At 45.2% G+C, this 25,362-nt stretch overlaps 1 protein-coding gene across 1 annotated transcript in view; it reads left to right on the top strand.

The window, feature by feature from the left end:
- LOC138930861 (nuclear RNA export factor 3-like) overlaps positions 1 to 25,362 on the top strand; it is a 33,435-nt gene that overhangs the window by 5,344 nt on the left and 2,729 nt on the right. The window contains 18 exon segments of the mRNA XM_070291252.1: positions 5,102 to 5,305; positions 5,527 to 5,680; positions 6,291 to 6,374; positions 6,476 to 6,580; positions 6,689 to 6,768; positions 7,082 to 7,181; positions 7,298 to 7,405; positions 7,552 to 7,661; positions 8,224 to 8,260; positions 8,608 to 8,676; positions 8,759 to 8,814; positions 8,916 to 9,023; positions 9,144 to 9,202; positions 9,309 to 9,424; positions 9,535 to 9,577; positions 10,098 to 10,170; positions 10,715 to 10,792; positions 13,763 to 13,931. Coding sequence (XP_070147353.1) covers positions 5,102 to 5,305; positions 5,527 to 5,680; positions 6,291 to 6,374; positions 6,476 to 6,580; positions 6,689 to 6,768; positions 7,082 to 7,181; positions 7,298 to 7,405; positions 7,552 to 7,661; positions 8,224 to 8,260; positions 8,608 to 8,676; positions 8,759 to 8,814; positions 8,916 to 9,023; positions 9,144 to 9,202; positions 9,309 to 9,424; positions 9,535 to 9,577; positions 10,098 to 10,170; positions 10,715 to 10,792; positions 13,763 to 13,931 — 1,753 coding nt within the window.

Here is a 25,362-nt window from a genome sequence, read left to right as displayed (position 1 = left end):
AAAAGATTGAAAAGTTTGGAGACAACATTTCAAACAGTATTACAGCTTTTGTGTTCATGTGCAAGAGCAAACAGGATTTCTGATAATCAATAAAGAAAAGACAAAAATAACCACAAATAAGCCAGTTCATCTAAAAAACAAAATGCTTTTTCAGTAAACATCTGGAAATATGCCAAACCATTAACTGAAGAAATGAAAATCTGAAGATGTCATAATAAATTAAAATTTTATTTGCACACATTTACTTACATAACTTAAATTTTTATTTTATTTATTTGTTTTTGCACCTTGTCGCATGTGTGATCTTAGTTCCCCAACCTGGGATCAAACCAGTGCCCCTGGATTGGGAGTGCAAAATCTTAACCACTGGACCATCAGAGAAGTCCCTGTAATTGAAAATTATAAACAATATTATAGTTAGCAAGAGTACTGGAGTAGGGTGCCATTGCCTTCTCCAATCTAGAACTACATACCTATACAAATCCTTTAAGACAGGCATGAACGTGAAAGTGAACGTGAAGTCGCTCAGTTGGGTCCGACTCTTTGCGACCCCCTGGACTGTAGCCTACCAGGCTCCTCCGTCCATGGGTTTCTCCAGGCAAGAGTACTGGAGTAGGTTGCCATTTCCTTCTCCAGGGGATCTTCCCAACCCAGGGATCAAACCCAGGTCTCCCCCATTGTAGGCAGACGCTTTACCATCTGAGCCACCAGGGAAAACTAAGATAGGTATATGCACTACCAAAAGAGAAACACATCTGGAAAATCTGCACTCATTGTTTTACATTGGATACCTTGGGTATGTGTGGGTCATGATAAAGTGATCCTGTAGATGGAAGGTTGAGAAAAATTTTAGTTTCTAAGTATACATTTTCAATGTTTGAGAATTTCTGATTAGGCTAATTTGTTCAGAGGAACACTTGAAAACAACAACTAATTAACCAAAAGGTCCAATATATTTCCATGTTATAAAAATGTTCACATGTGGTTGTTTAATAAAAGGCAACTTTTTCAACTGTTGACTTGACAATGTATCTGTGTACTCCTATGCATTTGTGTCTTACATTTCCCTCACCTCAGATGTTCACACACTCGTGTGTAGATTTTCTTCATCTCTCTCAGGCATTGTACCTCTTTCAGGGCACAGAGAACTGGGAAGGAAGATATTAAAAATTCCAGAAAATTCTAGCTCATGAACTAGAGCCCGGGCTTTTCCTTTCTTCTTTAGAAACCCTCTGATTTGAGACTTTCATATCTACAGTTCTGGCTCTAACGGAGGCACTGTTTCAGAGAGTAAAGTGAGCAACGGGGAGCTGTGGGGAGCAGCAGATGAAGCTTCCCTTGCTCACTCCCCCTAGGCTCACCCTCTGCTGTGCAACCCAGTTCCCAACAGGAGCTGGGGACCCCTGCACTAGGGGATATCTGCCTACATTGACTACATTTTTTTTAAAGGAAAGACTAATTTTTTTTTTTCTACTGTCATTGCAGTGACCCACCAAGTTCTGTTTGGTATTTCCTTTTTATTTTATTTTCAAGGTTTTTTTTTTTTTTTTGTGTGTGTGTGTGTGTGTGTGTGTGTGTGTGTGTGTTTGTGTGTGGTTGTTTTGGTATGATCTCTCTGGAATGGATTAGAGTTAATTCTAGCCACCTGATTATTTTTAGAATAGTCAGGTGGTGGCTCGTACGGTAAAGCGTCTGCCTGCAATGCGGGAGACCGAGGTTTGTTTCCTGGGTCAGGAAGATCCCCTGGAGAAGGACATGGCAATCCACTCCAGCAATCTTGCGTGGAAAATCCCAAGGACGGAGGAGCCTGATAGGCTACAGTTCATGCGGTCGCAAAGAGTCGGACACGACTGAGCGCCTTCACTTCACTTGCATAAACTTCAGAAAAACCCCTATATTACACCAAGTATTTAGTAAAGCTATGCTTCAAGAAGGCATCTTCCATTCCATGGAGCTCAATTCCGGCCTGTTTCTCCCAGTAGCATCTGAATGACCCTAAACAAGTGCAGCACCTCAATAAGCCTCAGCAACCTTGGAAAGTTGATGATTCTGGTATCAAAGTCCCCTTGTGAGGAATACATGAAAGAACAGATGTAATGTAGCAAGGCAGAGCGTTTCCTACTGCTGGCCCTCCCAGTTCTCTGGGTCTGCAGAATGAAGGAACACAGTGTAACGTAGCTGATGCAGAGTCTGGCACAGAGAGTTCTCTGTATTTGTAGCTACAAGTATCAAGATCCATAAGCCTCCTGACTCTAACTGGCCTCCTCTACATGGGTGGTACTGTTGGAAACAGTTCCTCGGATGTTACACTGGTAGCCAACTCAGAGGGCAGCGATAACAGGAAGTTAAGTCTCCTCTGGCCCCCAAGACTCTCCTCCTCTAAGACCTTGGGGAAAGGACTTCCTGTTGGGACGCCATCTTGTTTGTGTGGCTGTGAGGAAGTTGTTTGGGGCTCGCAGTCTCTTCCCTCAGCAGTTTTCCTTAATTCTACAAACTTCCAGCCCCAGACCGCAGATTCTCTTCCAGGGCAGCCTGTGAGGACGGTGGTGACAGATCTCTGCCTTCAGGCCACCCTATGGGTGAGTGGTCTGCATGAGACCTTCTCTTCAGATCCCCGCAAAGCAGGAAGGGTTCTGGGTTCCCTCCCCCACCCCAAACCACAGGACCCCCAACCAGTTGACTGTCCCTCGGGGAAAGGGGGGAGAGAGCCCAGACTGACTCTGTTCCAGTCTCTTGAGGAAATGGGCCAAGTGGGCTCTTACACTACCCTTCTCGCTTCCACGTGGTAAACCTCCCCTCCGACAAAAATGGCCATTGCTGACGTGAATTTTTCCCTGGCTAAGGAGAAGGCATGAGTCATGTTACCGTCTCAGGTCTAGGGTTTGGGGAGTGGCGAGGGTCACCTAGGTGGATGGTAGGATTAGATAAACTAGTATTCTCTGAATTTATACTAGAGGTGGGGGAGGGGCAGAAACCCCAGCATTACTACTGGATGCTACATTAACAGTTAGGGTAAATTGTATTAGCCCCTAGAAGCTTCTTGAGGCTTTATTGCTGGGGATGTGATATATTCTGGAATGTCTGATGAGTAGTCATGTGCATTGTTCGACGTCAATTAAATAAATTTGTTTAAGTCATATTTTGAAATCCTCTCCCTCTAGCTGAGATTTTGTCTGTCATTTTCTGTGTCACTCAGTGAGATGTGTTAAAATTTCCCACTGTGACTGTGGATTTGTCCATTATTTCTGTCAGTTTTTGCTTTGTATGCTGGCTTTCAGAGGCATACAAATTTAGAATTTGTATTACTATCTTCTTGCACTGAACCTGTTATCATAAAGGCATTTCCCTTTGAAAGTGTACCTTTTCTTTTACTGATATGGTTATACCAGTTTTCTGAGGTTAATGTGAAAAGCTGTACATTTTGCAGTTTTGTTATTTTCTAATTTTCCTGATGATTAAATGTTGCATATGTCTCTTTTCAGGAGTATTTGATGAAAGGTTTCTTGTCCAGTCTGATAAAAATCTGCCTTTCTGTTTGGAGTGTTTTGCCTGAATCTTTTAAAATAAAAATAGATATAATTTGGTTTATGTATATCATGGTACTGTATATTCATTGTTGCCTCTTCTAAGTTCCTTTTCCTTTCTTTTCTTTTGATATGGTCAATATTTTTTAACTATCAAATCATTACTTTGCATGGTTATCTAAGTAAACATTCTTTTGCTATTCTTGTAGTGTTCACCCTTCAGATTACAATGTACATTTTTGCTTTTTCACAGTCTAATATTAGTTAATTAGTTCCCTAAAGCTGCTCAGTTATGGGGCTTTGAGACACTTTGATTCCACAAACTGCTTCCACACGTATTGTCATGCATTTTCATTCTCTATATATTTAAATTATTATCATTGTGTTATATAGTCAATACTCATTTCAATTTGCCTCCATATTCACAAATGTCATTCGTCTGTCTTTCCTGTATCTGTGTGGCTCCACCTAGGGTGATATTTCTTCTGCCCAAAGAAGAGCCTATAATATTTCTTTAGTTTGGATCTTTAGGTCACAAATTTTCTGAGTTTTTGTTACATGATGATGAAATGAATGTCTTGTCTTTTAAGGATGTTTTCCCTTAAAGCATATTTTTTGTCTTATTAATATTGGTCTTTTAAAAGTAGATTATTTATTTCTGGCTGTGCTGGGACTTGCTGCTGGGTGAGGGATTTCTCTAGTTGCAATGAGCAGGGACTACTATCTAGTTGCAATGCACAGGATTCTCATTATGGTGGCTTCTCTTGTTGCACTCTTGTTGCAGAGCACGGGTTCTAGGGCACATGTGCTTCAGTAGTTTTGGCTCATAGGCTCTAAAACGCAGGTTCAGTTTCTGTGGCACAGGGCCTAAGTTGTCTTGAGGCATGTGGAATCTTCCCAGACCAGGGACTGAATGTGTCCCCTGCATTGGCAGGTGGATTCTTAATCACTGAATCACAAAGGAAGTCCTCCTATTAATATTGTTATCCTAAGTTGATATCTTGATACATTTGGAAACTTCTCAACCAAGTTCTCTTCAAATACGACTTCTCCCCTGTTCCCGTTCCTTCTCTATGGGGCTCACATTAACCATGTGTTAGGTGTACTCATTGTATCACCTTTAATTCCCTCTTTTGGGGGGCAGGGTATTCTCCATATGATATCTCTCCAGGTTCCATCTTGGATCTTTTCCTAAGACTTACCTTTCATTTCTCTAATTCTTCCTTCAGGGAGGCAGATCACCTTTGACCCTTGAACCATCACACCAGGGTAGATTTCAGGGAAGGGTTTATTGTACTCATAGAGCAGAGCAGAGAAGTGAGACTTGGGGATAAAAAGCCACTTGTCCCAGGTCACCTAACCTGAACCAAGTAGAACAGAGTCTAACATCACAGACTGCACTCTAGATCCAGACCCTTTATTGGTGCCTGTTTTCTTGTCTGTGACTGCTTCCTACCTCTCATTTCCTGAAAAGTGGAGCCATGGTGAAGTCTCTCAGCCACTTTTTAGCTCTATGATACATGTATGTTTAGGTTATAAAGAATGATGTTTCTTCATTAGTCATGATATTTACTCAGGACTAATTCTGATACTGGGATCACTGATACGTTGTTGTCAGTTTTAGAGCACACTGATAAAGTGAACTCTCTACAAAGAAGAGCACGAAGCTGGGGTATGTACTGAAGGCAATACGTCTATTGGTCTGAACCGGTCACTTCCCAGCAACAGCAAGACAGAGATTCAAAAGAAAGTGATACTCATATGGATATCCAAGCAAGATAGTAAGTGACCAGTCACCATGGCTGACATGTACCAACCACTGAACAACAAAACCTTGCAGTTAAATATGTCATTCTTCTCTCCAACTTGCCAGAGTGAAAAATGATTGGATCAGGTTAATGTTTGAGCAGTCTTTATTATAGCTCTGGTATCATTTGGGGAAATGTAGAGAAGACTTTCCAAGCCTATATGGACCACTTTTTTTCTTTCCACTTCCCCACAGTGCTCCCTATGCCATTCCATCCCATCACTGGAGGAGTAGTTTTCAGAGAAAAGACCAAATGCATGTTAACATGGAGACAAAGCAAAAACCTCTGGAGAGAACAATGAAAACAAATAGACAGGATGAGACCTTGGGGAGCTGGTTCAAGATTATCGTGAGTATCCTGGCTAAATGAACCTAATATGTAGAAGATGACAGAGTCGTGTTGGATTTGTATAGAGATGCTGGAAACTTTTCTGGGGCAGTGGTGTTGGTAATCTGTCTTGTGACTACTAGGAGGTATCTTCTTAGATTATCTAAGGGCGGGTTCAGAGAAGTGGTATGAAGGAAACAGACTGACTGCAAGGAGGAGCATGGGAGAGGTTGACTAACAGCAAAGGAGGAAACCTAGTGCCGTGGAGGTGGAGCACTTCACACCAGATCACGCAGTTTGGCTTGAGCTGGGTGTGGGAGGAGGTTGAGTCTCTGGGGTCCATGTTAGAGTGACAGGCCAGGTGTACCTCGTGTGGATCTCGTGGAACTTTATAAAAGGAAGTACATGTGAAACATATTAAGTCAGTTTTGTTTCAGGAAGAGTATTTGAATGCAAAGAAAGTGTATAGAGAAAATCCTTGTCTCATACCAAAGTTAGTGATAACAGATACTGTCTTAAGGAATTATTTAAACCCTGAGAAATGGTCCTAAAGCAAGACACAGTCGGGTCTTACCTTAATGTTGGATTCCATTGTATCCATCCTCTTTCCCATTTGTTCTCTGATTCCTAGATTCCCTTTGGTACAAAATATGATGAGAAGTGGCTGATGAATTTGATTCAGAAGAAGTGCAGTGTCCCCTTTACTGCAGTTGAAGTAAGACAGGACATGGAGATGATGAGAAAGTGGGGTAGATTGCGGGCCCAGAGAAATGGCACTGGTCTCGTATTCTGCTTCTGCTGTCACTCTCCCTACAGTTTCACTATGAGAAAATGCAGGCCCAGTTCTTTGTTGAGAACGCCAACGTTGCCTGTGCATTGAAGAATGTCAACGGCCAGATTTTCAATGAGGATAATGAAAAGGTGTGTGTCAAGGGCTAAGGGCAAGAGGGCAGGAGAGTGGCATGGTCTTGCTTGATCCCATGCACAGATTTCCTGGAGCTTACCCAGCCCCTCTTGTGTTCTCTACAGATATCTATCTTTGTTGAGCCCTGTGATGCACCCCAGTCTGTGCAGAAGGCACTGACAGCTGAAAAGTTGGAGCAGATAAAGGTAATGCAGACTCAACACAAGCTGTGCCCTCATAGCCAGACCCACCTCTGCCGCCCGTTCACCCTCAAACTCAAGCTCGCTGGACCCCATCCCTAACTCTGCAGCTTACCATGAATAAACCGTATGATGCCTGCCAGCAAGCTCTTGACATCCGGAGACTCCGCTTTGGCCGTGGTGTGGCTACAGTAGTAACTGCAGGGCAGGTGAGGGTAGAGGGTCTGTCTGGGTAGAGCACTCGGAGATGGTATCATGGGGAGGGCTTGGTGCTGGAGGTGCTCCAGCTGGGACCCTCTTGCCTGTGTTTCCCTCCTGGTTTCCTGGAGACTTGACACCATGTGATATTGGAATATCATGGAACCGTAGAAATAGTGTGGCTGCTTTCCCACATGTCCATCCAGGGATCAGGCCCATGGTGAGGACCTAGGCCCAATGTTGGGACCAATGGTGAGGGAAGGAGACATCGGGTAGAAGAGGCAGATGTGTCTCAGGTATTCCCTTTGGAGTCTTCACTCTGTTGCCTCATCATAGCTTTCATCTTTGTACTTGAGCAACAAGAAACCCTACTTGGTGCGTGGCCTGTCCACCATTATGGAGATTGCTTCTGCCATCAAGAAGTTGAATCTGTCCAACACTGAGGTGAGGTGGGGCACCCAGATCCTCCTTTGAAAGGAATGTGGGAGGCCTTATGGGTGGTGACAGACAAAGGCAGGTGGATTTGTAGGGAAAGGAAGGGTGTGGGTGCAGAGCCATCTGGTCCATGTGGGTGTTCCTTGTAATTCTAGGTAAACATTGCAGGGGAGATGGACAAGGGTCATCAGCTGGAACCAGAAGGGATGAGTGCAGACAGAAATGCCGTGTGCACCACCTTCCGTGATAAGTCAGCCAACATGAGGTCTTCCTCTGCCTTGTCTCTTCACCCTGTGTCTCGCTCATCTCTCCCCTCCTCCCTCCACTCCCTTTCTCTCTTTCTTCCCCTCCCTACCTCCTGAGCCCCAGCTCAGTCACCTCCCTGCCATAGCACCTGGTCATCCCTGAGGTGTGTCCTGACTTGACAGCATGCTGGACTCCAAGTGAGGTAGCAAAGCCCTGGGCTCCCATCCTCCCATATCTTCTTTTCTCTACAGCCTTCACTGGGGCCTGAAGGAAGGAAGGGATAGAGGGGAGTAAGGCCTGCAGACTGGGTTTGAAGTGCTGGTCCCTGTGGCACTGCAGAAGGGAGTCAGAACAGTCTGGCTGGGAGCTCCCCAGGGGAAAGGAGATGGAGGAGGGGGTTTGAGGAAGGGTTGGAGGGGACAGTCTCCCTCCTGGTCTGTCCATAGACTGGTGACCAGGGCCCTTGAACGCTAGGATACTGGGGTGTGAGGGTGCTGTGATTACTGTAAGTGACTTGCTCCCACCAGGAGGGTCACGTCCAGAGTTTCACTGACATTTTTCTTTTGTCTTGATTTTGGCAGCACCCTCCTGGAGTTGTTCCCCAGGTTACTAAGCTTGGTAAGTGCATTCCTTGATCAGACTCCTCTAACTAGCACTGACAGTGCCCTCAAACTACTTGGAAACCGGTTAGGACCTGTTCCGTTTCCGTTTTTTAGCCTGACCCTTAAATGTCCTGGGGGTGGGGGCTGTCCCATTCTCTGTGGGAACCTGAAAAGGCTCTGGATCTTCAGCCATGTTCTCCACAGGCTTCGGGGACCCATGGTGATGACAGGACATGCAGTCCTGCCTCCGGCGTTTCCGGGGACACTTTCTTCCCTGACCTCTGAGCCCCTCCCCATCCTGTTCCCTGATCATCCAGCACCACATCCTAGACTGCACTGCTGACTTCCTCTTCCCTCCCCTAGGATGGCCAGGAGACACCCTCAGGTTCTAAGTGTGCTATGGAAGCCCCCAAGTGCTTACCAATGTGCAAGGTGAGCACAGAGCATCCAGCAGGGTTCTAGGTGGTATGTGAGGAGGTGTCAGCCCTGGTCCTGAGGACTGCTTTGATTCTAGGGAAGCTTCTTTGGATCTGAAGAGTTGAAGAGTCTAATCCTGCAATTCCTGCAGCAGTAAGTACTCCTGAGAATCTGAGCAAGGGGAGCCCAAGGACAGGGGAGGCCACCAAAGCTCCAGACTACACAGATAGATTGTCTTCACTGCTCCCCCTCAGGTATTACTTGATCCATGACTATGGGAACCGCCAGGGACTTCTGGGTGCTTATCATGAGGAGGCCTGCTTCTCCCTGACCATTCCATTCCAACCCGAGGACCCAGCCCTGTGAGTATCACAGCCCAGAATCCTTCCCCAGGCCATGTGGTTCCCCAGCAGATGCAGGCCAGCTCCTGCTGACACCTGTGCTGGCCAGACCACCACCCACTGTTCCTCTGTGTCTCCTAGAAGCAGCATGTGTGTGTACTTCTTGGACAACAGGAATATGAAGACGCTCAAGGACCCCAGTGAGTGTGTGGTGGGAAGATTGGGCCGAAAAGGGTGGTAAGGGGGCCAATCATAGGGTCCATGGCATGGCAGACACGACCTTTGCTTTCTTCCCCTCCCCCACAGATCTGCGTGTCAAGCTGCTGAAACACACAAAACATGACATTATGCATGCCCTCTGTGCGTTGCCCAAAACTCAGCATGACTTCAGCTCCTTTGTGGTGGACATGTGTTTCCAGACGGTGAGCACCTGCTCCTCCCTTGCTGGTGGGGCGGGGGGGGGCGGAGCAGGAAGCCACATCGTAGGGAAGATGTTCAGGGGTGGCTGAGTAACTAGGTTCGTCTCTCTCAGGAAAAGATGCTCTGCTTCTCTGTCAACGGGGTGTTCAAAGAAGGTATGTGTAGATCCTTCCCCCCAACATGGATCCCCTCCACCAGAACCCTTCCAGTTTCCCTCCAGTCCACTCCTCTCCACTCCCCTTTCCTCTCCTCCCCTCCCCTCCAGCCCTCAAGTCTTCCCACAGTTCAGGTTTGAACTGCGTCTGTGCCTGCCCTTTCTAGCCTGGGCATTGGTGATATAAGATGTCCAGTTTGGTGGCTTCCATCCCAGATCCTTCCATTGAGAACTTGGGCCATTATAGTTTCCTCATTTGCAAAATGGAGTCATAATGTCCACCTCTTGGGCAGGTGTGAAAAATGCATCACATGAACTTGTGAGGCTGTTGTCATAGGGACATGTCATTGGGAGCAGGCGGCTCCTACAGTTGCCCTCCCTATTCCCAACACCCTGGCTCCCCAAGTGAACAACTGTCCCCTCAGCCTAAGTATCAAGTCAGACCCTGACTGGGGAATAGCATAGAAGCCTGTAAATTATGTGGGGGCTGTAAGGGGTACTCTTACTGTTTGTTGTTGAAGTGGAAGGAATGTCTCCTGGCTGTGTGCGTGCCTTCACCCGGACCTTCATTGCTACCCCTGCCAGCTCTTCCAGGTGAGAGCTGTGTTGTGGGCAGAAATCCCCATCCAGCCTGGGCTCAGGGTCCTGGGCATGTGGATGCAGACCTTAGGTTTACTCAGTATTGTGGAAAGTCAGCAGGGAAGCCAAGGAGCAGTCTAGCCTAGTGGTTAGGAAGAGTATGGGCTCTGGAATTGCCATATAGGCTCTCTCCTTGACTCAACACTCACTGTGTGACCTTGGTCAAGTCATATGACCTGTCTGTGACTCAGTGTTGTCTTCTGAAAATGGGGGTCAGACTGTACACTCTTCTACTGTAGTATTACTGGGCTATTGTTCAGGGTAATTGTAAAGTTGTCCCTGGGTTGGGGATCAGCCTATCCACTGAGTGAAGCTGGTAGACAATCTCTTCGAAGGTGGGCTCTATGCAAGGGGCAGAGGAACAGTCAAGGAGCCTGGGGACAGACACAGGAGGGGGATGGAAGGAATCTGGTTGCTGACTGGCAGTGGGAGCAGTCAGGATTGGGGGTGTGGGTTGTCCATCCATCAGTTGTCCAAATATGCATTCCCCCCACCTCAGTCTTTGTATAGTGAATGACAAGCTGTTTGTGAGCGAAGCCAGTCCCAGTGAGGCTCAGCATCTGCATTCTCCATCCCAGTACCTACACTCACCTCCAGTTCCATGCACACCCTCTCCCAGGAGCAACAGGAAATGGAGCAGGCTTTCTTCATCACGTCTGGGATGAAACTTGAGTAGCCTCAGAAGTAAGTGCTAGGTGTGCATGGGGACAGAAAGGAGCTGGCAGGAGTAGAGGAGCTAATAAGTGGATATTGCAGATAACTGTTTTTGCTTCTTTACTTTACTCATTAATTCCCTGCACATGTCATTCTCAATACATATTAATTTACCTAGTTGTTTTGAATAGGTGTGCATTACTTTTCTGAACTCCATGAACCTTAGTCTTTTATTGATAGACATTTAGTTTTCAGGAAATTTTCCCATTACACACTGAGCTCACTCTGCTGCATATGTCACAGTAAACATGGAAGCTGCTTCTGACCCATAGTTTAGGAAATGACACTGTATGGTCAGTGTATCCACTTTGTTCCTAATAGATAGTACCTGTTCTTCCTCCATCTCATGTGCCATTCTGGCAACCACTGAGATTAATACAGGTACCATTCAAGTTCTCCCTCTTCCCATGGTGAGGTCTGGGAATTCAGGCCAAGAGGCCAGGTGGTCAGCAAATGAGACTCAGGCCTCCTAGTTCTGTTCATTTTCCAACTCTCCCTTCATTTCCTCCAGACCTAGCACAAGATCCTAGAGCAAGCCTTCACACAGACTGATCTAGGATCCCCAAAACAGTCTTGACAAGAAACCCTTGGGTTTCATCATCTTCATCCTCATCATCTTTGCTGTATTTTACATCCGATCTGAGTATATCCCTGTGACTAGGAAGCCAACACTTAACTGACAATCATCCACCCAAAAGGCTAATTTTTCTGTGTATTTGTCCCAATCAGGTGATCTTCCTGACCCAGGGATCGAACCGGCATCTTTTGTATCTCCTGTACTGGCAGGCATTGTTTACCACTGAGCCATCAGGGAAGCCTTCTAAATGGATTAAAATCTGCTTATCTGGAATATTTTGGGTTGGCCAAAATGCTCTTTTGGCTTTTACCATAAGATGTTAGGGAAAAGTCCAAACAAACTGTTTGGGCAAGCCAATATTTAAAGCAACTGAATGTGTGAAAATTGAGTTTGGTGCTGGCTGGCTTTTTGGCTAATGGATTCCAGCTTGTTGTGAAGACATAAAGAGAGACCATCTTTGGCCCTGTCATATAACAGTGTCTCTGCTGGAAAATAAATTGGTGTGTCTTTTCCAAGTATGAATGTGTTCATAGGAATATGCCTGTGTGATTAAGTAAATGTTTGTGCAAGTCCATGTATATAAGTGAACAGGTGATAATGCACAGGGATATTAGCATGCTTGTGTGTGTAAGTGAAAATGTAAGCATGCTTATTTGTCTCACTTTTTTTTTTTTCCGCCAATACCATGTGCCTCATGGCACTTAGTTTCTGGACCAGGGATTGAACCCAGGGGCCACAGTGGTGAATGTGTGGAGTACTAACTACTGGACTGCCAGGGAATTTCCATACGATATTTTAAAAGCACATCTGACCCTAAAACAACAAAGGTTTGAACAGTGCAGATCCACATAAATGCAGATTTGTTCAATACCAAGTACTACACAATATGTATTAGTTGTGAGGTAAAATCCTGGATTCATAGGAACCTGATATTCAAAGAGTAAACCATATGTTATATATATTTAGTGCACATGGAGGGTCCATACCCCTAACCCCTGCATCACACAAGGGTCAGTGACATTAGTATATTTGAGTGAATGAATTTGTGAGAGTGTATATGAGTAAATGTGTGAGCTGCTTTGTGCATGTGAACACATTCCTATTTCTGAACATGTTAATGTATATGTGAGTATGAATGTAGAACGTAAGCATGACAATGATTGAATTTGCCAACACATTCACGTGAATGTGTTAGTAGTTACTGTGAGCGAATAAGTGTATGAGCATGTCTGTGCAAGTGAATGTGACCTTGTACATGTATATAAGCACATGTGAGAGTGACCATGGTGCCTATTCACATATGAGTTTGCATGCGTAAAGTGAATGGGACTTTTCCTATGGATGAGTGAATTTGTGACCATGGACATGAATGTTAGCATATTTGTGCGTATGTGAATGAACATGTGTGTGAGCATGTGAAAGCAGAGTATATTGCTGTGAGCTAATGTGCAAGTGTGTGCATGTGAGTATATTAGAGCATCTGTGTGTGTGTAAATATGTGAACTTAATGTTAACTGTGAGCATATTCATCTGTAAGTATATGAATACGATGTTCTTTGTGAGTATGTTGTACCTGGGGAAATGTATGAATATGTGATCAGGAACATATAGGAGTGTGTGTGTGTGTGTGTGTGTGTGTGTGTGTGTGTGTGTGAATGTGAGCAGGTTTGAGGGAATGCATGTGTAAGCATGCATTTTATTGAGTAAATGTGTTCAGTTCAGTTCAGTTGCTCAGTCATGTCCGACTATTTGTGACCCCATGGACTGCAGCACACCAGGCCTCCCAATCCATCACCAACTTCTGGAGTTTACTCAAACTTACGTCCATTGAGTCAGTGATGCCATCCAACCATCTCGTCCTCTGTCGTCCCCTTCTCCTCCCGCCTTCAATCTTTTGCAGCATCAGGGTCCTTTCAAATGAGTCAGTTCTTGAGCATGTCAGTAGGCATATGGGGTCAGAGGGAGGGAGCATGGATCAAGGTCAAAGTCTGGGGCCTGTCAGATGTAAATAATACACATTATCTCTGAGGCACTTCACCAGTATCTTTCAGATTCTGATCTGTTTTACACATGATAACTTAGTTGGGAGAGGATGAGATACATTATCCTTTTTTTGTCATGCAGATCTGAGACATATGAGAAAAAGGTAGTCCCTGGATTGATTTGACCCTGCTTATGTTGTCAGCCTGCTTATTTAACTTACATGCAGAGTATAAGCCCTCAAGCAGCTGCTGTTCACAACACTCTGGCTTCCAGGTCTCTGGCCCAGTGGGAAGAAGCTGTGCAAGCTTCACCCTGGCACCTCCTCCTCCTCTTCTCACTGCCCCTTGCTTCTCAAAGAACATTAAAGGTGCTAACTGAACCTGAATGGGACAAAGTCGTTAAGGCGTCTGCTTGCGAACTTGTTGGGGAAGAGGAAGAATGGGTTAGTCTTAGACACTACTTCACCTCTGACACAAAGACTTGATTCAGTCTGGTGTGAGCACACACAGGGAGATCTAGGAGTCCCCAAACCCTGAGGCCGTTGAACCAAATTCCCCAAAGTCCTGCCTGAAGAGAGGGAGAGGTGGGAGGAGAGGTGACTCTCACGGGGTAAGTGCCACTGCCTGGATCCTTCTTGCCACTGATTACCTCACAGACCAGGGGATGGGCTTGGGCTCAGCTTGCCTGTGGAGTATGCACTGGTTTGAATGGGTTTCAAGGACTGTTGACATGAAACTACCACTTATCTTGGCAGCGCTTTCTTTCCCATTCTCACTGTTCTTTATCCTCATCCCTCATCCTCTCTCTGCTGACTACTCATCTGTGTCCAGTGTCAGCTCTCATTCTCCTGCTGCCTCTCTCTTTCTTCCACTAAATGCAATTCACAATGTAACCCAGGAATGCTCACTCCTTGAATCCTAGTCTCACTCTCTTTCACATTCAAGTTGCAAATATCTTCTCAGGTCCTCTTTTATCCCAGAGTGACACCCCAGCCACTTTAACCTTGTCCCTGCAGTACTTACAGGCCCCTGGCAGATGCTGGCCATCCTCTTCTCCTGCTTTTTGGGGCTGAGCAGCCTTCCTCTCCAGATGCTGCTGCAGTTGTAGGCCAGGCAGAGAACCTACGTCCTAGGATACCTGTACCAGAGTGTTCACGTTTGTTCTCTGCTTTCCCCAAACCTGCCACACACTGCATTCATATGTAACTGTCCCACCTACTGGCCTCCCCAACACAAACACACACACACACACAAACACCAGCCTGAGACTTAGTGTCTGCTGTGCTCTGTTCTGTCTAAACAAAGTCTAAAGTTGTTCTTGCATTCCCTTCTTTATCCAGTTCAGTTCAGTTCAGTTGCTCAGTCGTGTCCGACTCTGTGTGACCCCATGGACTTCAGCACACCAGGCCTCCCTGTCTATCACCAACTCCTGGAGTTTACTCAAACTCATGTCCATTGAGTCAGTGATGCCATCCAACCATCTCATCCTCTGTTGTCCCCTTCTCCTCCTGCCCTCAATCTTTGCCAGCATCAGGGTCTTTTCCAATGAGTCAGTTCTTCGCATCTGGTAGCCAAGGTATCAGAGTTTCAGCTTCAGCATCAGTCCTTCCAATGAATATTCAGGACTGATTTCCTTTACGATGGACTGGTTAGGTCTCCTTGCAGTCCAAGGGACTCTCAAGAGTCTTCTCCAACACCACAGTTCATCAATTCTTCAGCGCTCAGCTTTTTTTATAGTCCAACTCTCACACCCATACATGACCACTGGAAAAACCATAGCCTTGACTAGATGGACCTTTGTTGGCAAAGTAATGCCTCTGCTTTTTAATATGCTGTCTAGGTTGGTCATAACTTTCCTTCCAAGGAGTAAGTGACTTTTAATTTCATGGCTGCAATCACCATCTGCAGTGATTTTGGAGCCCAGAAAAATAAAATCTCTCACTGTTTCCACTATTTCCCCATCTATTTGCCATGAAGTGATGGGCCAGCCAGATGCCATGATCTTAGTTTTCTGAATGTTGAGCTTTAAGCCAACTTTTTCACTCTCCTCTTTCACTTTCATCAAGAGGCTCTTTAGTTCTTTGCTCTCTGCCATAAGGGTGGTGTCATCTGCATATCTGAGGTTATTGATATTTCTCCTAGCGATCTTGATTCCAGCTTGTGCTTCATCTAGCCCAGTGTTTCTCATGATGTACTCTACAAATAAGTTAAATAATCAGAGTGACAGTATAAGCAGGGTGGCCAAGCCTTCACCCAAGGCTTGGCCAAATCAATCCAGGGACCACCTTTTTCTCATATGCCCCTGATTTGAATGACAAAAAAGGATAATGTATCCCACTCTCTCCCAACTAAGGTATCAGGTGTAAACAGATCAGAATCTGAAAGACACTGGTGAAGTGCCTCAGAGATCATGTGTATTATCTACATCTGACAATCCTCAGGCTTTGACCTTGGTCCATGCTCCCTCCCTCTGACCCTAGATGCCTGCTGACATGCTACCTTGCTTAAAACAATGGGAAAACATGCTTACTGTTTTTAAATTGCTGCTGTTAGCCTTTGCTGAAATACAGGAGAACATGAGGTAGCAAGTTATGAGGTAGCAACTCCCATGACATCTAAGACTCCCATGAGGGAGCAAATCTCCTGACACCCACCAGTGCTTGGCCCAACTGACCCAAAAGTTATCATGCAAGGGGAGTTGTCTGTGCTCCAACACCTGAATTCTCCTATACCCAGTCCTCTGTCCCTCAGTCTCCTCCCTAGGGGCCCCCACCTAGAAGCACTGTCTATATCAGGTAAGGTACAAGATCTTGCTCTCTGCCTTCTCCATGTCAGCATCCCAGCCCCTAGGTACACACTCACCCTGGGACATGTGCCCCACACCTTATCCCCTCACATTCTGGAGGGAACAATGGAACAAAAGGAAAGCAACAGTCACCTGATTCACCTCCAAAACTCAGGGCCCATGGCAGTGACCTTGGTTTTCAAGGAAGCTCCCAGGGCAAACACGTTACCCTTACTGGTTTAAACATAGGTGCCAAATGCTCACAGTTGTGTGCTCTTTAGGGTAGAGTTCCTGGAAATTCAGTATTAGCATTCATTAACCGTATAGATTTCATATGTACTTCAACCTTCTGTGTGTGTGTGTGTGTGTGTGTGTGTGTGCGCTAAGTTGCTTCAGTCATGTCTGAGTCTGCAACTCCATGGACTGTAGCGCACCAGGCTGATCTGTTCATGCGATTCTCCAAGCAAAAAAAATGGAGTGGGTTGCCATGCCCTCCTCCAGGGAATCCTCCCAATCCAGGATTGAACCTGCCTCTCTTATACCTCCTGCATTGGCAGGAGGGTTCTTCATCACTAGCGCCATCTGGGAATCCTTTGTTCAACCTTCTATACAACCTCTATTCAATGTACCCTTTCTTTGTCATTGATTTATGGTTCCGGGTGGGCCCTGGGCAAGAGAATACTACTCCTATTCTGTGGAATCAGGGTGGGTTTCCTGTCACATAGAGCTGTGTGGTCCAGGCTACCTGCCCTTTCCAAGGGGAAGGCTCAGAGTGAATACAGAAATAAACTGACTCATTAGCATCATGGTGGCTTGTGTTTATGTTTCTTCACCATTTCTCATGTCTGATCTAGAAATCTCAATGCTAGGCTAGTTTGGATTTTATTTGACAGCTAATGTGATTACAAGTTCTTGACATAAACAGGCTTGATTTATAAAGATCATGCTGACTGCAGTGTGTTGAACAGACTAGAGGGAACAACACTAATATCAGGGAGTAAAGAAGTTGGAATGTTGTTGCAGTAATTCAGGAGGAAGATGCCGAAGGGCTGCCCTGGGGGTGGCTTATGATCAATGCAGAGATGAATACAGAGGTGGAATGTTTTCTGGAGGTTTAACCAACAGGCAAGCAACTGGGTCTGGGTAGGTGAGGTAGACAAAACAGAGATCATGTGCTCAGTTTTTAACAAACTCAATAGAGTAAGAAGCCAGGGTACAAGAGCCTTCCCCATAAAGCCTGACTGATGGAGCAGAAAATTTTACCTTGAGCAGCATAGCCCTCTTGGCCTGCATACCCATTTCTGTGGGTAGTGCTCCTGCAGTCACACCAGGGTGTGTGCTTCAGGTGTAGCTCCTTCTCAAGGGAGTGTAGAGAGAGCAGAAGGCCTCTGGCATGTGAAGCCAGAGAAGTGGGAGAAATTCCAGGATCAGAACAAAAAACCTGGTGGTTAAGCCTGGGAGTACCCCATTGCTCATCTCTACAAGTCAGGAAGTTGGGATGTCAAGAGGAAAAAGTGTAGAGCCTGAGGGAGTACCACTGGTAAGTTTACATGGTGGGGCAGGTTTTCTGTGTTTCAGCTCTATTCAAGTTAACACAAAAGTGTCAAGTGGCATGACTTCCCTGGTGGTCCACTGGTTAGAGGAGTATGTAATCCCTATATAGGGTGCCTAGGTTTGATCCCTGGTCAAGCAACTCGATTTGGAATCACAACTAAGAGTTCGCATGCCTCAATTAAAGGTCCCACATGCCCCAAATAAAGATCCCACATGCCACAACGAAATATTCCACATGCTGCAACTAAAAAGATCTTGCGTGCTGCAACTAAACAACTAAAGACCTGCATGCTGTAACTAAAAGATCCCACCTACCACACGGAAAAACCCCTTGTGCTCTAACTAAAGTTCCTGCATGTGGCAATGAAGATCCCACATGCCACAACTAAGCCCAACATAGCCAAATAAACAAATATTTAAATAGTAAACATACAAAGATTCATTTAAATACCTTCACCTGGCTACAAATGAACATACCTATGAAACAAAAACAGATTACAGGCACAGAGAACAAACTTCTGGTTACTGAGGCTGGGATGGGGGCAGGTTGTAGGAGAGGAATGGATTGGGTGTTTGGGACTAGCAGATGCAAACTATTATACACAGAATGGATAAACAAGGTCCTACTGTATAGCACAGGGAACTATATTCACTAACCTGTGGTAAACCATAATGGAAAAGAAAAGATAGAATGTCTAAATATGTAAAATGAGTCACTATGCTGTGCACCTAAAACTAACACAACACTCTATCGTCTAGACTTCAATTAAAAAAACCCTCCAGTGTGCAGAAGCATCAGATGTACACGATGTGATGCCAGCACCCTGTCTGAAACCTTCAGAACCATTCTCATAGTTTTTGCTGAAACAGGCAAGTCACTGGTCATCAGTAAATGTCACGTTATTTCCCAGACAATAAACAGAAGACCCTGGCTGTCACCTTTCCGAGGCTGTACACATTCTTTCCCCAGCTCCCTTCTCTCCCTACTGTGAGTGAGCCAGAAGAACATCCTCTTCTTCCCCAGCTTTTATCCAGACGATGGGGTACAAACACTGGGTCCATGCCATCAAGCAGGATGAGGGAGTGGGGTAGAAGGGGCAGGCATTCTGGCAAGTGGAGAGGAGGGGAGGCAGGCAGCAGGCAGCCCACAGGAAAAAAGATTAGTTCAATCCCCTAAAGAGCCCCATCTTGGAATCAGCATGGACACAGCTCTCCATGTTGGTAGTGATCCAAACGGGCAGCTGATTGCCCTGGAAAATGCAATCTTCCACCTTCGGTGCCCTCCTGAGCTGAGCTAACCAGTCTACATTCTCCAGCACAAAGTCACATTTTCCCACCTAAGCTGGGACTGTCATTTTGTTATTACATCTACATCAACCTTGATCTGGTATACAAGCCTTTTTAGGGCTAGCAAATGGCTTGACACTGAGAGAGCCATCTGGCCATCGAGCAACAAAATCATTTCAGATTCTTAGGCCTCAAGAGTGTCATCTCAAAGACCTTCATACTGGAAGCAAGCATTTCTCTTGTTAATCACATGTATTTAGACTGGAGATGTCTTAGATGAGGACAGGCAAGTACCCAGTCTGAGCCCTGCAGAGAGTTGGCCTTTCCAAAGCTTTCTGACATGCTCACCCAAGATACATGAGACCTTCAGCAGGGATAATTCCTCTCAAAGGGCATGTGAATGGGAACAGTCCCTGAGCATCACTGTGATCCTAGTGTACTTTCAGACGATGGCAAAGCCCTCCAATGTGCTTGTGTCTGTTCACACTATATTCTATAAGGTCAATACAAGTAATGAATTAGTGACTACTAAAACACTGCCCCCAAAGGAAATAAAGGGTTAGGTTCCTGTGAGCCTCTGGTCACAATTTCATCAATCAATCAATTTATTAACTTGTTTCATAGCTGTTTCTATCTAAAGATACAATTTAATTAGAAACTCAGAATTTGTAAAACCATTTGTATTAACAAAATGATAAAACCTTCTGAAAAAAGATTCTAGAGTCTGTCCAAGTCTAAATCAATGGACAATTCCATTACTATCTCCAGAGATTCCTTCATTGTTGAGGAATTAGTAACCTCTGTTATGCCCCAGTGGCATCTCTGACCACCCATGACATTTAAAAGTTGCCCACAGGCCACTGATGCAAGAAACTACCCTTCTTGGCCCTGTACTACATATGATTATAGAATAGCAACTGTCAGCCACATACTGGGCCATCCTCAAAATAGAGGTACTCAGAGACCCTGAGCCAGTGAATCCTATTCTCTCAAAATGGGTATGTTGAAACCCTAAGCCCCAATGTGACTGTATTTGGAGATATTGCCTTTAAGGTATAACTAAGATTAAGTGAAGTCATAAGTATGCAGCTGTAATCCAACTGGAGGGCATCCTTATAAGAAGAGGAAGAGATCCCACAGAGCTCTCACTCTCTCCCCACACTAAACAAAGTAAATACCATGTGAGGACACAGTAAAAAGACAGCTGTCAGTCAAGGACAAAGGTCTTACCAGAGTATAAATTCTTTTACCAAATTCTAGATTTCCAATTGGATTAAACTGTAGGCCTTTGTAACAACTTAAATTCTTTCCTCCCTCTGTATTCAAATTTTCTGATTTCTTTCTCTTGGATCCTTTTTGCTTCTTTGTCACTGGATATACCTTGTGTGTCTGTAATGGGGGAGGTGTCACCGCTGGAAACCTGGTGGAATACAGAGCAGAGAGCAGGGGGTAAGCAAGCTAACCGCGAGGTGGGACGGGGAGCTTGTTCTTCCACAAAGACTCGCCTCTCAGGTGAGAACATCTTGGAAAGGGAAGCCGGGAAGGTGGGAATTGATCAGGGGCACTGAGCGTGAGAGTGACTCCGCGAAGCATGCTGTGAACCAATCCCTTGGCTTCTAAGAGCAATGGGTCTAATGCACATCCGGCTGCCAAATAGGGAGGAGGAAGCCTGGTGCACAACTGGCTATGCCCACCGTGATGCCATAGCGAGGTTAGCAAATTCTGCAGATGCCAAGATTCATTCAAAAAGATGCCAGATCCTGCCTCCTATCATGGGTTGGGCACCACCCAGCCCTCTGCTCATTCTGGTCCTTGCAGTCATTGCTGGCTCAGCTTCAGCTTGAGCTCCCTGGAAGCTGGAGAGGGGTCAAGGGGTTGGAGGCCTGGGGCATCTCACCTTGCACCTACCTTCTGTAAGAATGCAAAACCTGCTTTATGCTTAAAACAGCTTATGCTCAAGAATTTTCTTTGTGTGGTGAAAGGAGTCATTTGACGGCCCAGGTTGAATTATGAAAGATCTGGACACCTTTGAGAAATCAAAAGATAGTTGACTGGGGGTCACTTCCAGACCTTTGGGCTTCCAGTAAACCAGAGTGCCTCTCCTCTGGAAGGGGTAGAAGGGGGTCAGTCAATGCACTTTATGATAGGGCTCTGGCGCCTCATCAGGACAGAAACTGGGCTCTCAGACTGCCCCCCTCCCTTAGCTAAGGGAGGCAAAGGTGAAGTGAGGGTTCTTGGCTGCCATCATAGAAGGGAAAAGAAGGCAAAGGTCAGTGTATCAGATCTTCAGGGCAATTGGCCCCTGAAGATAAGGCCACTCTAATGCTCCAGCGTTTTGGCCCCAACATGTAGAGAAAAAAGCCTGACATTTTTGTTTTTGTTCTTGTTTAGTTTTTGTTCTTGGGTTGGGGAATGTGAGGTAGACAAGACTCAGTTTTTAGCAAACTCAATAGAGTGAGAAGCCAGGGTGTAGTGAATGTGTGCTCAGGAGTCCTCACCACAGAGTGCAAGATGGAGCAGAAGAGTCAATCTTGAGCAGCATAGTGCCCTCTGGCCTGCACACCCATTTCTGTGGATAGTGCTCCTTCAGTCACACCAGGAAGTATACTTCAGGTGTTGGTCCTTCTCAAGGGAGTATAGAAAGAATAGAGGCGTCCGGCCTAGGAGGCCAGAGAAGTATGAGAAATTGCAGGATCAGAGCGAAAAGTCTAGAGGTTGGGAACCTGGGAGTACCCAGTTGCAGGTCTTTGTAAGTCAGGAAATTGCAATCTCGGGAGGCAAAATGTAGAGCTTGGGTAATGCCACTGGTAAGTATACATGGTAGGGTTTGTTTGCTGTGTTTCAGCTCTGTTCAACTTAATACAAAAGTCTCAACAAAAAAGATCTTATATGCTACAACTAAAATATCCTGCATGCCTCAATTAAAAAGAACTCGCATGACCCAATTTAAAGATCCCCCATGCCACAATTAAGATCCTAAATACTTCAACAAAGATCCCACATGCCACAACAAAGATCCTGCATACCATAACTAAAAGATGCCCCATTCCATTATGTAAACAACTGAAGATCCCACACAGTGAAACAAACAGTCTTCATACTGCAGCAAATACCCTGCATACCACAAATAATGGATCCTGCATGTCACAACAAAATGATCCCACAAGCTGCAACAATGATCCCAAATGCCCCAACTGAAAGATCCTGCATGCTGTGAGTAAACAACTAAAGATCACACATGCTACAACAAAATATCCCACACGCCACTACAAAGATCCCACGTACCACAACTAGAGGATCTTGCATGCCGAAACTAAAGATCATGCACACTGCAAAACAGATCACCATGCCACAGCTACAGATCCCACATGGTGCATCAAAGATCCCCCGTGCTGCCACTGAAGACCCATATGCTGAACAAAGGTCCTGCATACCACAACTAAAAGATCCCTTGTGCTTTAACTAAAGTTCCTGCATGTGTCAATGAAGATCCCACGTGCCACAACTAAGACCAACATAACCAAATAAATTAAACAAATATTTAACAATTCAATATAAAAAAAGATTCATTTATAAACCTTCACCTGGCTACAAATGAACATATCTATGAAAGAAAAACAGATTACAGATCACAGAGAACAAACTTCTTGATACCAAGGCGGAGATAGGGGGAGGTTATAGGAAAGGAATGGATTGGGATTTGGGGACTAGCAGATACAAACTATGATACATAGAATGGATAAACAACAAGATCCTATTGCATAGCACAGGGAACTATATTCAATATCCTGTGGTAAACCATAATGGAAAAGAATATAAAAAGATGTCTATGAATAACCGAGTCACTCTGTTGTGTACCTGAAACTAATATAACACTGCTATACTTCAATAAAAAGAAAAACCCTCAAGTGTGTAGAAGCGGCTTACCTCCAACATATGGATTCAGATGGACACAATGTGCTGTTAGCACCCTGTCCAACCGAAACCTTCACAACCATTTTCATTTACATAGCTGTTGCTGAAACAAAGAAGTCCTTGGTCATCAGTAAATGTCACATTATTTCCCAGAGAGCAAACAACAGAGAACACCCCAGCTGCCACCTTTCCAGGGTCATGCCTTCTATGACACACATGTAGACATATCTAGTCATGAAAGTGAAAGTGAAGTCGCTCAGTCGTGTCCGACTCTTTGTGACCCCGTGGACTGTAGCCCACCAGGCTCCTCTGTCCATGGGATTCTCCAGGCAAGAATACTGGAGTGGGTTGCCATTTCCTTCTCCAGGGGATCTTCCCAACCCAGGGATTGAACCCGGGTCTCCTGCATTGCAGGCAGACACTTTATCCTCTGAGCCACCAGGGAAGCCTGTACACATTCTTTACCCCATCCCCTTCTATCCCCACGGTGAGCCCGCCAGAAGCATATGGTGAGGAAGCCTTCTCCTCCTTCTCCCCAGCTTTTATCCAAGGACTGGGTCCATGTGAACAGCCAGAATGAGGGGCTGGGCTACAGGGAGCAGGCATTTAGGCAAGTGAAGAGAGGAAGCATACAGGGGGCAGTCCACAGAAAACAAGCATTAAGTCCATCCCCTAAAGAGCCTCATCTTGGAATCAGCATGGACACAGCTTTCCATGTTGGTGGGGATTCATCCAGGGGCAGCTGATTGCCATGGGAAAAGTAATCTTCCACCCTCAGTGTCCTCCTGAGCTGAGGTAACCAGTCTACTCCAGCACAGTCACATTATCTGAGCTGGGACTAACATTTTGTTGTAACATCCATATCAACCTTGCTCTTGTATACCTGTTTTTAGGGCCAGGAAATGGCTGGACACTGAGAAAGAACTTTCTGGCCCTTACCAGCAAAATCATTTCAGATTCTTAGGCCTCAATGGTGTCTTCTCAAAGACATTCATTCTGGGAGCAAGCAAGCAAGCATTTCTCTTGTTAATCATGTGCTTTGAGACTGGAGATGTCTTCAATGAGTAAACACAAGTACCCAGCCTAAGCCCTGCAGAGAGTTGGCCTTTCCAAAGCTTTCTGACCTGCTCACCCAAGATATCTGACCTTAAGCAGGGATGTTTTTTCCAAAAGGGCATAGAAACAGGAAGAGCTGCTGAGCAGCACTGTGATCCTATAGTACTTTCAAACGATGACCAAGGAATATCAGTCCCTGCAATGTGTTTGTGTCTTTTCACTCTATATTCTATATATTCTTAAAGTCAATACAAGTAATGAATTAGTGACTACCAAAGCATTAATCCCAGGGGAAATAACGGATTAGGTTCCTATGAGCCTCTGGTCACAATATTTTCATCAGTCAATATATAAACTTGTTTTCTATTACTGTCTATAAAGTTACAATTTAATCCAATTAGAAAACCAGAATTTACTATACTGATTTATATTAACAAATCTTACAACAAAAGACTCTAGAATCTGTCCAGATCTAAATCAATGGACACTTCCATTAGTGTCTCCAGAGATTCCTTCATTGTTGAGGCTCTGGTGATCTCTGTTATGCACCTCCCAGCATCTCTGGACCACCCATGACACCTATAAGTTGCCCATAGGGCACTAGTGCAAAAAACTACACTTCTTGGCCCTGTACTACAAATGATTATAGAGTGGCAACCATCGCCCATATATTGGGCCATCCTCAAAATAAAGGTACTCAGAGACCCTGAGCTGGTGAATCCTATTCTCTCAAAATGGGTATTCTGAAACTCTAACCCTCATATTTGGAGATATGGCCTTTAATGGCTAATTAAGATTAAATGAGGAGAAGGCAATGGCAACCCACTCCAGTACTCTTACCTGGGAAATCCCATGGATGGAGAAGCCTGGTAGGCTACAGTCCATGGGGTCATGAAGAGTCGGACACGACTGATGTGACTTAGGAGGAGGAGGAAGATTAAATGACATCATAGGCATGGAGGTGTAATCTAACAGGAGGGTATCCTTATAGGAGTAAGAGATACCACAGAGCTCTCACTCACTACCAACACTAAAAAAAACAAAAGGCCATGTGAGGACACAGTAATCGACACCTGTCTGCCAAGGACAAAGACATTACCTGGGTAGAAATTCTTTTAGCAAATTCTAGATTTCCAACTGGACTAAACTGTGGGCCTTTGTATCAGTTTAAATTCTTTCCTCCTTCTGTATTCAAGTTTTCTGATTTCTTTCTGTCTCATCTCCTTTGCTTGTCACTGGATATACTTTGTGTGTGTGATGGAGAAGGGATCCTCTCT

The sequence above is a fragment of the Ovis canadensis genome, chromosome X (assembly GCF_042477335.2).
Source record: "Ovis canadensis isolate MfBH-ARS-UI-01 breed Bighorn chromosome X, ARS-UI_OviCan_v2, whole genome shotgun sequence".
NCBI classification, from domain to species: Eukaryota; Metazoa; Chordata; class Mammalia; order Artiodactyla; family Bovidae; genus Ovis; species Ovis canadensis.
This window is presented reverse-complemented; position numbering and strand designations above follow the sequence as displayed.